Raw genomic sequence first — 13,511 nt, forward strand, 5'->3', positions numbered from 1 at the left:
AATTTCGTCAACGTATATATGTGTAAAAAGTACTATATAACGTAGTGTTCCTTCTGTTCTAATCTATCTGTCGTACTTTCCTGTTTATACTGCCTCAAAAAGAATGTAATACTTCTTTATTTAGAAACAGTTTAACTTTATACTTCTCATTTTATTCTTAATTAGATGATTTACGGCCACACAAATGTCTATGACTTATTTTAGATCACAAGTTTAGATAGCCTTTCTTTCTAAAACTTCGTGTCCATTCAAACACCACATTCATTGTAACGGAAGGGGTATAATTTTTCAGCAAAGGATGTTCAACTGACCACACTTCGGCCACTGTAGCTCCCCCTGTTTGATTTTACTATTCAAGATACAAAAAGGACAAACAAATTGAGACAAAACAAAAAGTTCCATTTCGATTACTCCACTTGTCTGACATTGCCTCTGTTACATGTTTAATCTTTGCACTAAACTCAAATCATAAAGTGGTAATATATAGATGTGTATGAACTTCTTGTGTGTCTGTGTGTGTGAAAAATCAGTTGTTTTCATTAGTAGGCCTTGGCTGGTTCTGTGGTAAGTCCAAATCCAAAAGGAAACAAAGGGTCATAATGTGGATCACCAACATTCATAGGGAGTTGATCAACAGTCTTGAACCAAGTCCTTGCTAATTTTCCAGTAAAACCATAGTCACCAAACAGGACATCAGCAACACCTTGTCCTTCTGTGCCTGGTAGCCATGCTGCTACAAGTGCATCCACTTGAGCTAGATACGGCTGGATCACGACCGGCCGGCCCGTGACGAGCACGACCACGCACTTCACCGAGGCGCAGACCGTGGTCATGGTGTCCGGGCCGGGCGCTGGGATTGTTAAGTTTAGGCTGTCACCAGAGCCTTCCGCGTACGGCGTCTCTCCCACCACGACGATGGCATAGGAGAAGTTGTTGGACTTGACGAATTCGGCATCCGGATTTTCCTTGAACACAACCTTTGTTTCTGGATCAACTGTGTTCTCTATAGCTGAGAGAATTGTCGTACCTGTCAAAAACAGTTGCTAATTGATTAGTGTACAATAGAGTTGGCACTTCACTTTGTTGCCATACTTTTTTTATGTAGGTTTTATAAAATGCATGTCATATTAAGTTTTGAGGAGTTACAACAACTACCATGCCTCAATCACAAACAAGTTGGGAGTCCGCTATTGAGGAGGTAAATACGGTTGAATAGATAAACAGGCCACGACTCAACAAAATTCATCTGATGTTTAATTTGTTTAAATCAAGATAGGTTGCATTAAGGTGGATTAAGCGATGGATTATAACTCAACCCGTCAAAACATAAGTTAAGGCTACTTGAACGGGATATACTCAGATGAGTCAAAATAGATACCCGCAAGGTTATGTTGTTTGGACTCTTCAAAATTGCCACTTGGTGCGTGTTAGATCCTCCAAAAGTAGTGCATTTTTAGAGAAACTGATATCAGTACGAGATCAATTTTGGAAAGTCCGAGCAACATAGCTTCAGGGTGTTGAATGGGTGGGCTAAATAAAGTTTGAGTTGGTTAAAATGGACCGAGTGAAAAACCATTTTACCACCTTAAGTGTGGTTGAGTCAGAATAGGCTAAACAACTCAAATTCGGATATATAATGTTGAGGGAAAAGAAGAAAATGTACCAATTGTTGTGTTTCCACTAAGTCCTTGCCATGTAATGGTCCATCCACCACATTGGTAGCCCATATTGTTAGCATGGGCTCCTGCAACTAATATACTTGTTGCCTTTTTTGGAAGTGGCAAAACTGGTTCATCTGCATTTGCACCATTCTTTAACAAAACAAGTGACCTTCTCACTGCTTCTCTTGCCAATTCTCTATGCTCCTGCAATATTGTAACACAACAAGATGAATTCAGGATTCTACTTTTCCAATTTAACTTCTTATTTTGTTTAGGGAAGAAAAGCGTCAAATTTGCTCCTGTACTATCAAAATCGAGAAATATTGCCCTTACTTTGACTTTTGGTCTAATGTTATGCATCAGGAAAAAAGGCTCGTTTTTTTTTCCTGGACCCTAAAGGAGCTCCAACGTTAGGATAATTTTAAACTACAGTCAAAAGTCAAAGAATTTGGACACATGCTTACGTTGGAGCTCCGATAATGGCAATGACAAATATGAGGCGATTGGTAACATCAAGAGTATGAATGGACAAAAACTATAACGGATGGCAAAGTTGAGTATTTCGATAGCATAAGGGCAAATTTTGACCTTTTCCCTCTCATTTATCTATAAATATTGAACTCACCGGGCTTCCGAGATATTTCGTCAAACTATAATCAGCAAGAGGCTCCTCAAAAAGTCCCATTTGGAACTTCACCCTGAGAATCCTCTTGACTGCATCGTCGATGCGGCCCATTTGAACATAGTTGTTGTTCACTAAATATGTTAAACCATCAATGAATTCTGTATAGTTGTAAGGCAACATAACCTGCAAATATACAAGAAGGAAAATAGCAAGGGATTAGCTCTTTAGGTCACTTAAATTGAGTCGAAACTCATTCTTGAGGTCTTAGAATCGCGTGATAGTACGAGGCAGATCCAGAATTTAAACAACTATTATAAATAGATTGTATTAAGGAAAAAGAGGTAAATGGTCATGCATTTTTTGAAATAGATGATTTAGTGACTCACCATGTCAATGCCAGCATTGACACCTTGAAGAATGGAATATGTATAGTTTGTATGCCATGGATAAGTAAGCTTGTCAATTCCTGCCCAATCTGAAATAACAAACCCCTGAAACAAATTCCACAAAATTCACAATGTTAAATTTGAAATCCCCATCTTGTTGCATTCTATGCTGCTCGGATCCTCCAAAAGTTATCATCGCACTTGTGTCGGATCCTCCAAACTTTTTGAAGAATTCAACACGGGCATGACAACTTTTTGAAGGATTCGAGCAACATAGGGTGCATATGTTGAACTTTACTAAATGTTGCTCGAATCCTCCAATAATGTTGTTGCACCTGTGTCGGATCTTCCAAAATACTCGTGTCAGATCCTCCAATCTTTTTGAAGGATCCAACACGGTGTGACAACATTTCTGGAAGATCCGAGCAACAACAACGGTTGCATCTATTGAACCCTGCAATATTGCTCGGATCCTCCAGTAATGTTTCCGCACCGTGTCGGATCCTCCAAAAATATTATCGCACTCGCGTGAGATCTTCCAAAACACCCGTGTCGCATCCTCCAGAAATTTTGAAGGATCCAAAAGTGGGCGACAACATTTTTAGAGGGTTTGAGCAACAGAGGCTGCATTTATTGAACTCTACAATGTTATTGTAGCAGTATCGAATGCTCCAAAATAAATGGTTTTTGAGAATCCGACATGGATACGGCAATACTTTTGAAGGACCCCAGCAACATAAATGTTGCATATATTGAACACTACAAAAATAGTTAATTCACAAAGAGAAGAGAGAATTAGGAATTTACTCTGAATCTAAGTGTGCCTTTAAGAAAACCAGTGACCAATTCTTTATTTCCATGCATTCTGACACCATTCCAACTTGAATAGGAAACCATAACAGTAGCAACACCTTTGATGATTGAATTATAGTAACCTGCCATATGTAGACTAAGTAAACCATGTCTATCAATAATTGTGTTGTTCTCATTGATGCCTTTCACTGTCCCACCATCTCCCACATAATGCTTAGCACAAGCAGCCACCTTTTGCCTGTAACAAAAATAGTTGTGAGTCCACATGACATGATTTATGCTTAGGGACAGCGACGATGCGAGAAATTTCACTAAAAGTTTTTTAGGTTTAGTAAACGTGTATAAAACGTATTTTTTTGACTTTTATATATAGTATAATTTTCTGATGAAGGATGTTCAACTGACCACCCTTCACTTTATGTAGCTAAGCCACTGCATAGGGACAATATATAAGTGTTCCATTAGGCCTCAACTTGTTTCGATGTTTCAATTATACACTTAAAATTTTGTGGATGATAATAAACGAGTCCAGAATTAAAATTTGATGGATCCAATCTTTATGATTTATACTTCTTACGACCATTAGCGGATTCAGGATTTTCACTCAGGGGGTTCGGAAAAAACAACAACAGCTAAATATTAAAAAATAAAAATAATAATATTGTCCCTGGGAATCAAACTTAGGATGCTAGAGACAATTTTGAACACTCTGGACCGTTTGAGGTAACCTTTCTCATTTGTTTAGGGTAGTCAAAAGTTAGAATATATACATAATCATAGAAAATTTACCTTATATATGTAATATAATTTTTTGCCGAGAGTATTCAGGGTGTCCCCACCCTCTAATCCACCTGCTTACGACTGAACCAGTTGTAATTCTTCCAAGGAAGTGCCTGACGCGTGCCACTCACAATGCAACACGTGTCGTAACATGAAAAAACACTTAAAATTCTATATCCACACCACATCCACATTCTACACCTAAGTAATTGTTACTTCCCAACATCAATGAGAATATATAAATTTCTAATTGAAGAATAATATTTATATTTACATTTACATTATATATAAGCGCCATGGAGGGATCTCAATTATACAATTTAACCAATTAACTTTTTATCCCACGTGGACATATGTTATTGTATTGAATATTTATTCTATCCTCATGTATACACGTATGCACCTCAAGTTTAATTCTCTGACACATTTATTTCCTCCGTGCACTTTTAATTGTTCGTAAATGAAGTAGTCAATATTACTTTCTGAATATTTATTTTCTCCTCATGTATACACATACGCACTTCAATTTTAATTCTCTGACACATATTTATTTTCTCCGTGCACTTTTACTTGTTTATAAATGAAGTACTTAACATTAAAATTGTACACACAATGAATACTTGTACCAAAAGCTATATAAATTGTACACTTTAACCAACTATTTTTTTATCCACGTGGACATATGTCATAGTAATAAATATTTATTCTATCCTCAATCCTCATGAATACATATATGCACTTCAAATTTAATTCTCCAACACATATATATTTCATAAATGACATTACATATAAGTACCATGGAGGGACGAACACAGCAATCCCTCCTTGTACCCACTGCTTTACAAATTGTACCCGCAGTGAATGTTTGTACCGAAAGCAATATAAATTGTACAATTTAACCAATTACTTTTTATCCCACGTGGACATATGTTATTGTACTGAATATTTATTCTATCCTCATGTATACACGTATGCACCTCAAATTTAATTCTCTGACACATTTATTTCCTCCGTGCACTTTTAATTGTTCGTAAATGAAGTAGTCAACATTACTTTCTGAATATTTATTCTCTCCTCATGTATATACATATGCACTTCAATTTTAATTCTCTGACACATTTATTTTCTCCGTGCACTTTTACTTGTTCATAAATGAAGTACTTAACATTAAAATTGTACACGCAATGAATGCTTGTACCAAAAGCTATATAAATTGTACACTTTAACCAACTACTTTTTTATCCACGTGGACATATGTCATAGTAATGAATATTTATTCTATCCTCATGTATACACATATGCACTTCAAATTTAATTCTCCGACACATACATATTTCATAAATGAAATGTTCAACATTACTTTTTGAATATTTATTCTCTCCTTATGTATACACATATGCGCTTCAATTTTAATTATCTGACACATATTTATTTCCTTCGTGCACTTTTACTTGTTCATAAATGAAGTACTTAACATTACTAAAATATATATATGTCCAAATTATTTGTTCATTTACAAAATCAAGATAAAATTAATTAAATCTTTCCCATCTTATCCTTTCTGTTATATATATTAAAAAATATGCCCATACTACTTGTTCATTTACAAAACCAAGATAAAATTAATTAAATCTTTCCTATCTTACCCTTAGTAATAATTGTTCTTAAAAATAGTCAATTTTGATTAGAATGTATCTATTGAAGAGAGATAGGGGTAAGATAGTGAAATACATCTTTTATTTATGATTTCTTAAGAGGCGTGCAAAAAAAAATAGTGACAAGAAATACGGGACGGAGGGAGTATATATTTTACCATGATATTAATATTTATTGGTGTAAGTCTCAATGGCTTTCGAAAATGATTTGAAAATGAGTAATTAATGTGAAGGATAAAATTAATAATAAGAATAAAAATTTCTTTTTCTTGATCGCGGACAGGTAAAACTAAACGGAAGGAGTGGCTTTTATCCCCATTTTTCTTCTTTGTCAATACTTTAACCGTGAAGAGAAGACAAACAATAGCAATGAAAATTTGTACCAAAAGTTATATAAATTGTACAGTTTAACTAACTACTTTTTTATCCCACTTGGACATATGTCATAGTACTAAGTATTTATTCTCTTCTCATGTATACATGTATGCACTTCAATTTTAATTCTCCTACACATATTTATTCCCTCCATGAACTTTCACTTGTCCACTTTTGACTTTCAGTTTCTTTAAGAATTAATAAATAAAGTATATATTTTATCATAGTATCCATATTTATTGGTGTATAGTCTCAGAAAATGATTTGAAAAAAGTAATTAATGTGAAGGGTAAAATAAGAAGAACAAAAATTTCATTTTTTAGCGTCGACAAGTAAAAGTGAAGGGAGGGAGTGACTTTTATTCCCGTTTTCCTTCTTTGTCAATACTTTACTTATTTTACTCTCCTTTGCATTCTCTGATTGTTTCTTTATATTATAAAATGTATTTGGTGATTTGCGATATAACATATATCTTTCTAATTTTGATTTCTTTGTAACAATTCTTTTTATCTATAATTGTTAATATAAAAAATTATAATATATTTTTTAATTAATATTATAAAAACATTTTATTAGTTTTGCTTTTAAAAAATCTAATATATACAACAATAGTTCTTATGTTTGGATCTGAACAGTTAATTAATTGAAATGAATATCAACCTGTCGGTATATATATAAGATATTAAAGAATTTAAAAGAAAAAATCTAAAAACGAAATATTAATTTTCCCTCATATTCTTACTATTTTTCTCTTTCACATCGATGAACAACTTTCATTGTCATGACAATGAAAAAAAAGTCCGACTCTTTCCATCTCAAAGGCTTAATTCCATCATATGTTTTTAAATTTTAAACTTCATTTTTTATTATAACTAAAGTGATGGTACATAAAATATATTTTATATATTTTTAAAATATAAATCTTAAATACTGGCTAATTAAAGTGAATAGACATATTCGGCCCGTGCAACTCATGGGCATGTATGCTAGTGTTAGGTAGAAATCTTGTGTTTTTTATTTTACCCATCACCAAATTAAACTATTTAAGCTTGAATATTTTATTTTGTGTGTATGTGTGTGTTTTGTTGATTTCTACAAGGTGGAAATGGTGGTCACTGGTCCATGTGACTTAAAGTCCATGTCATGGTTCAAAAGCCCACGCTATAAAGATGCTTTTGTGTCATGATACAATGGACCAAAAATTGAATTTCTGTGCCTTGTTTGTTTCACAAATCTGTCTTTTTCTTACTGGCTATATTATCATAATCACATGGATCACGAAAACACTATCTACCCAAACAAATAATTCAAGTCACGTGCCTAACTTACAAATCAATTATCCCACTTTCTTCCAACTTCTAAAAACAAGAATCATGCAGCCCCACAGATTTCTTTTAGAAAGAAAAGGCACCAAAAAAAAAAAAGTAGGAATAACGACGGCCTACTTCTATCGTTAAACAATAAAAAACTAACACTAAATCTATTTAATGTCGGGCTAACGATGAATTATCAAAAAATCATATTAATTACGAGTTATTTAGCGATAAATTAATAACGAATTTCATAGCTAATTTCTATTTATTTCTTATGGTGAGGTTAATTTTAACTCTGCCGCTGATGGCTTGCTCACATTGTGGCCTCAAACTAGAATAAAGAAGGAGAGTTCGGTAGGTGGCAATCATAGAAAAGCTAAAGGATTCCATCGCCAGAAAGTTTCATTATATATATAAGATTAAATTTTTTTTAATGAAAATTTTGCCTCTACCACTGATAGCAACCATTGTAAATCTAACCAATTAATAATGAATTCCCACAATACAGATATGAGACTAAAGCAAAGCTATTAAGTATAAAAATAGAAAGGTTATTCTTGCATGTTGCAAAATCCTAAAAACATGCTATCAGAATAAAATCTCCACCTCCTTTCCACTGTAGCGAAAAAATAATGACAAGAAATCAAATAAAGTCAAAAGAAAAAGCGCGTTTTAATTAATCATTATTGTATGCATGTGAGTTTCAGAAAAATCATTGAATTCAAGGTTATGGACTTTTTATGAAAATCCATGTGAATTAATTAGGCCAAAATATCTTTCTGATCAAATCTACATCATGATTTATAGAACTCAATAATGCAACAGTACACACTGCCTGACCAAAAGTGAAGTAGCTATTATTATGTGCTTTAATGACATAAAATAGCAGCATTGATTAATAAACAAAGTTAGATCAAGAAGCCTACAGAATGGTCATAAATCTCAAAGAAAAGGTTTATATTAAAAGGGAAAGCCCACAATAGAAAATACCTCTGATTTTTTATTTTTATAAAATCTTGTTAGTATGCAGTGCATAATTAATGTATAATTAATATATAATTGCGCATAAATCTGAAAGAAAAGGTTTAACTTAAAGGGATTTTAGTCTTTATTTTTAATAAATTTTAGCTAGTTTCTAGTGTATAATCACTATATAATCGGTCTTAAATACATTGTGTATTATACACTTGTTATACATAGAGTATACACCGACGACGACTACAAACTATTATGACTAGGCGGGTAAAATTTTATTTATGTCGGTTGACCAAAAATGTTAAGATCCCTTAACTTAATTCTATACAATTAGAACGTATTAAATTATACTAATAATATAAAAATTCATTATACACTCAGCGGATATAAATTAAATTATGAAAAGAAAAACTTACTTGTCAGCAACAAAAGGGACTCCTAATCTACCATTAGAAGGAACATCTCCCTGTAATCCAGGAACCATCTCACTCATTGCCCTAACAATTTTAGGATCTTCACTATAACTCTCATAACATCTGCCCCATCTTGGATCTCTGCAAACCTGAACAAGAATTTAAAATTAATATTATATAAAAACATTTAAATTATATACTGACAATGCAACAAAAAAAGAAAACTATAGTATCTGCGTACTATAATTCTATATATATTATTTGGACTCTTCAAAAATACTATTAGATGTGTGTCGAATTGTCCAAAAGCTATGTATTTTGGAGGATCGAACACCCGGTATGACAACATTTTGGGTATGCGAATAACATAGCTTTAACCTATGATGATCGGTTACTTGTCATTTTTACCAAGTTAGCGGTTAATGTTTATTGAAAAGATTTACTTATAATTACTTTATAAGTGACATGATTGTGTAAATATTATTTACACATCGCATAAAATGTAATCCATATTAAAAATCTCTATTTACGAGAAGTAATTCAATTTTGCAGAAAATATAGAAGAAAATTAGTTTTTTATAATTCCCATCCAATGATCGCTACTCGTTTCGGACCTAATAACGAATTCGGTTTCGAGCTAGGAAGTCCCATTTTAAGGGGTAAAACGCTCCTTACCAAAGGTGATCCCATTCAGGATTCGAACCCGAAATCTCTGATTAAAAGCAGAGAAATATTTACCAGCTCGCTACAACTTTAAGAAGTAAAAATTATTGTTTTTTCAAAATTGTGTTGAAGAAAATTAGTTGATAGAACATTACCGCAAGACAAGGTGCAAAAACATATGGAATTCCAGTTGCTCTAGCTTCAAGTGCTGTTGCAGATCCAATCTTCTTGACCAGTTGAGGATCCCTATTACCAAAAAAAAATGAAGTATATCAAGATTGAAAAAAAAAAAAAAAAAAAAAAAATATAAAAAATGGTAAAATTTACCAAGAAAAATTAATCCAAAGTTAGGTTATTACAAACAGAGACAACTAACAGAAAGTTTAAATCTCGAAATGCAATAATTATAATTTACTTAACTATATTGTTTTAACTTAGACTTCGCCTATGTGAGTTTGCTCGCATTGCCAGTCTTCAATTCGAGTAAAGAAGGTGAATTACCGTAGGTTGACAGTTAGTTAAAACTAATCAATTTATGATGAAAATAAAAAAAGGTAGCCTGGTCCATAAAACATTCCAGATTCAGCAGAGGTGGAACTAGGATTCTAAGTCTCCACTCTGAGTTATAGAAAAGGCAACTTACTCGATTCTGAAAAATTTCTATACATATTAAGTGGATATTTTAATATAAATACAGGAATTGCACCAAAGCTACTAGATTCTGCTGAACACGTAAGCAGAACTACAACCCGACCCCAAAGGCCAACGGTTTTCGGATTTTCACCTAGGGGTTTCAAAAATTCTAAAAGGTAAATACACGAAGAAGTCAGGGGATTCAACATCTACTATATATACATAATAAAATAATTTTAACTTTGAAAATACACTGTAATTTTTCGCCGAGAGGGTTCGGATGAACCCCTGGAGCTAAACGTGGCTCTGCCCCTGCTTCACCATAGCGTTCACGTAAGTCGTAGGGTCAAAGGAAGGGTCGCACCCCAAGGGGGTGTAATGTAGACAACACTACCCTGACACAAGTATCAGCGGTTGATTTTACGATTCAAACTCGTGCCTATAGGCTATAGGTCAAGTAAAGACAACTCTACCGTTGCTCCGAGACAATTTATGATAGAAAGCATTATCTCAGTTTACCTGGTTACTCCAAGACCAACATTATGAGGGAAAATTGTAGCATTATAGGCATTGTTGTTGCCATGAACAGCATCAATCCCATAAATCATAGGTATCCCAAGACGAGTCGATAATGAACCCTTCTGAAAACCATTTATCATGTCAATCCAATCTTCTGGTGATGCTTCTTTCTTAGGCACACTTCCTCCACCACTCAACACACTTCCTGCTCATCCAAAAAAAAAAAAAAAAATATATATCAAATTAAAGTCACATAGACAAACAGTTAAAAAAAAAAATGTTAAAAATGGATATTTTTGTAAATAGTGATCGATTCAGGATTTAAAATCAGTACATTCTATAACAAAGCCACATTTATCAATGGAGTTTGACTATATTTGTTTTGACAGAAAACTATATTGTGTATATAGGTGAACTCACATAACAAAATATTGAAAAATGTCTACTTCTCTATACAGTGACGGATTTCAGGATTTAGAATCAGCGGATTCTGTTTTTTATGACCGTGCATCCAGTGGCATAGCCACATTTATTAGAAAAAGGTTCGACTGAATCCACTTTGCTAGAAAATCGGTAACCTCACATAACAAAATATTGAAAAATCGACACTGAGCTATAATGTTAGGTATTAGGTATGGGTTTGGCCCAGTAGCTTTTGTTTAGACCCTGTATTTGTACTAGGAAATTCATTAAATATGTTTAAACGTTTAATCGCGAATATAGTAACTAAAACGAGCTATGGGTTTGCAGACAAGTTCAGAACCCATAAACTTCAAATTCCAACTCTGCCTCTAATTTCCAGTGGTGGATTCAAAATTTAAAATCAGTGGGTCCGACCAAACCCATTGCATCCATTTGACAAGCCATATTTACCAAAAAGGGTTCAACTAAATTCTTTTTGCAGAAAAATCATACTGCATATATAAATAAACTCCAAGAACAAAATATAAAATAACAGACACTTATGTCTGTTCAAATTGACGGATTCAGAATTCAGAATTAGCGGGTTCAGTCGATATTGAACCCGCTATTTCTAAATCCGTCACTGTCTGTTTTTTTATTTTATTTATTTATTTACCTATGTAGTATTTCTTCATGACCTCTGAAGTTGCAACCGTACGATCAATTTGTATCATTTGGCCAATTTTTTCTTCCAAAGTCATTTTGCCCATTAAGTCCTTGATTCTTCTGCCTAAGGGCTTGTTTGGATCTTTGTATGTAATGTGCTCTTCTGCTTTTGCAGCTAAAATCATCCAACAACATAAAACTAGAAAATTTCTCATCAAGAATCCCATTTTTCTCCTCTGCATTTCCTTCACGGAAAAAAAAGAAAGAAGAAGCTAAAATTAGGGAAAAAAATGAAAAATTCAGATATACATAGAACCAAAAACAGAACAAACTTAGTAAATTTCTCTGTTTTTTTTTTTTTTTTGTGGGGGGGGGGGGGGGGGTGGGGTGGGTGGATTTCTATATTTAGCATAAGAAATGCTAATAATGGAATATAGAAGAAAAGGATAGAATCTTGATTTACGGAGCTTACAAATATGAATGTAGATTTAGAGGCGAAGTTAGAATTCTGAAAAAAAAAGACAGTTTACTTGGTTCTGAATAAATCATTTATATGAGTACATAATAAGTGAATTTTTAAACACACACATAAAGTCAGAGCTAAAACTATTGGATTCTACCAAAATTGTAAACAAGTTTGTATCTCCACCCTTGAATGCTGCTTCAGAATTTGCTATTTTTTTTTTTGTTTCTTTTTTGTTTAAATCTCTGAAGATAGATTATTATTATTTTTGAAAATTCAGAGAACCAAAAACAGCTCAAAACTTCAGTATATATATATATATATATATATATGTGTGTGTGTGTGTGTGTGTGTGTGTGTATATATGTATATATATATATATATATATATATTTTGAGCCTATTTTCAGAAGAAGAAAAGCAAATAATGGAAACATAGAAGAAAAAGATTGAATTTTGATTGAGTAATAGTAGAACTTACAGAAATGAATGCAGATTCTAGAAGTCACTTTTTTTCTTTCTGGTTGATTCTCTTAAGATAGATCTTTCTTTCTTTTTTTGGTGTGTGTATTTAGGTGGAGGAAAGTTTTTTTGGACTGTGAAAAATGGAAGATTTAGGGAGAAAAGATATGGATAGGACATTACTTTATAGCAGTTAGGTTCTTTTTCTTTCTTTCTTTCGTTTTTCTTTTGGCCATCTGGTATCCTGGATCTATTGGCCCCCGTGGCACCGCACTTCAGTTAGAGTAGTGTCACGTGATACTGCTTTATCGGAAAATATTATCGCTTTGCGGGTATTGGTTTAGTGGGTCCTTCCCCTTTGGGAGGTCTGCGGGGCGAGCCTCGCTGTAGCCTATATTTAATACTCCCTCTGTCCCAATTTATGTGATACTTTTTGCTTTCCGAAATTCAAATGACATAAACTTTAATCAATATTTTAAGATGTATTTTCTTACCAAATTGATATGAGAAAAAGTTACAACTTATAGTACTTTTTATGTAGCTTTCAAATATATAAATTTTAATCTTAAAATATTGGATTAATCTAATCCAATTTAGCTTCAAAATTCAGTCAAATTGACTCTCAAAAAGCGAAAAGTATCGCATAAATTGGAACGAAAGGAGTAATTTTTCTAATAAAGGTATCGTTGATTTATTTGAAAATGAACA

General features: G+C 33.1%; 1 protein-coding gene across 2 annotated transcripts; it reads right to left on the reverse strand.

Annotated features, from left to right (window-relative positions):
- Positions 1-378: 378 nt before the first annotated feature.
- LOC132060319 (uncharacterized) lies at positions 379-13,047 on the reverse strand. Of its 2 annotated transcripts, none has more exons than XM_059453307.1 (10): positions 12,823-13,047; positions 11,890-12,115; positions 10,812-11,016; positions 9,815-9,905; positions 9,000-9,145; positions 3,480-3,723; positions 2,673-2,777; positions 2,287-2,469; positions 1,664-1,865; positions 379-1,027 (listed from the first exon to the last, which is right to left on the reverse strand). In XM_059453307.1, the coding sequence occupies exons 2-10, from the start codon at positions 12,104-12,106 to the stop codon at positions 540-542; spliced, it is 1,881 nt and encodes a 626-aa protein (XP_059309290.1). In that variant the 5' UTR covers positions 12,107-12,115; positions 12,823-13,047; the 3' UTR covers positions 379-539. The 2 variants fall into 2 exon arrangements, with proteins under 2 accessions (XP_059309290.1, XP_059309289.1); XM_059453306.1 differs by having other exon boundaries at positions 11,890-12,124.
- Positions 13,048-13,511: the final 464 nt, after the last annotated feature.

The sequence above is a fragment of the Lycium ferocissimum genome, chromosome 6 (assembly GCF_029784015.1).
Source record: "Lycium ferocissimum isolate CSIRO_LF1 chromosome 6, AGI_CSIRO_Lferr_CH_V1, whole genome shotgun sequence".
Lineage (NCBI taxonomy): Eukaryota > Viridiplantae > Streptophyta > Magnoliopsida > Solanales > Solanaceae > Lycium > Lycium ferocissimum.

Excerpts from the sequence above, each read along its gene's own strand:
- LOC132060319 (XM_059453306.1), bottom strand. The coding sequence starts at position 12,121 with ATGCAGAGGAGAAAAATGGGATTCTTGATGAGAAATTTTCTAGTTTTA. Across the intron at positions 3,724-8,999 it reads GTCCCTTTTGTTGCTGACAA|GCAAAAGGTGGCTGCTTGTG; the intron begins GTAAGTTTTTCT and ends TTTTTGTTACAG. Across the intron at positions 1,866-2,286 it reads CGAAATATCTCGGAAGCCCG|GAGCATAGAGAATTGGCAAG; the intron begins GTGAGTTCAATA and ends ACAATATTGCAG.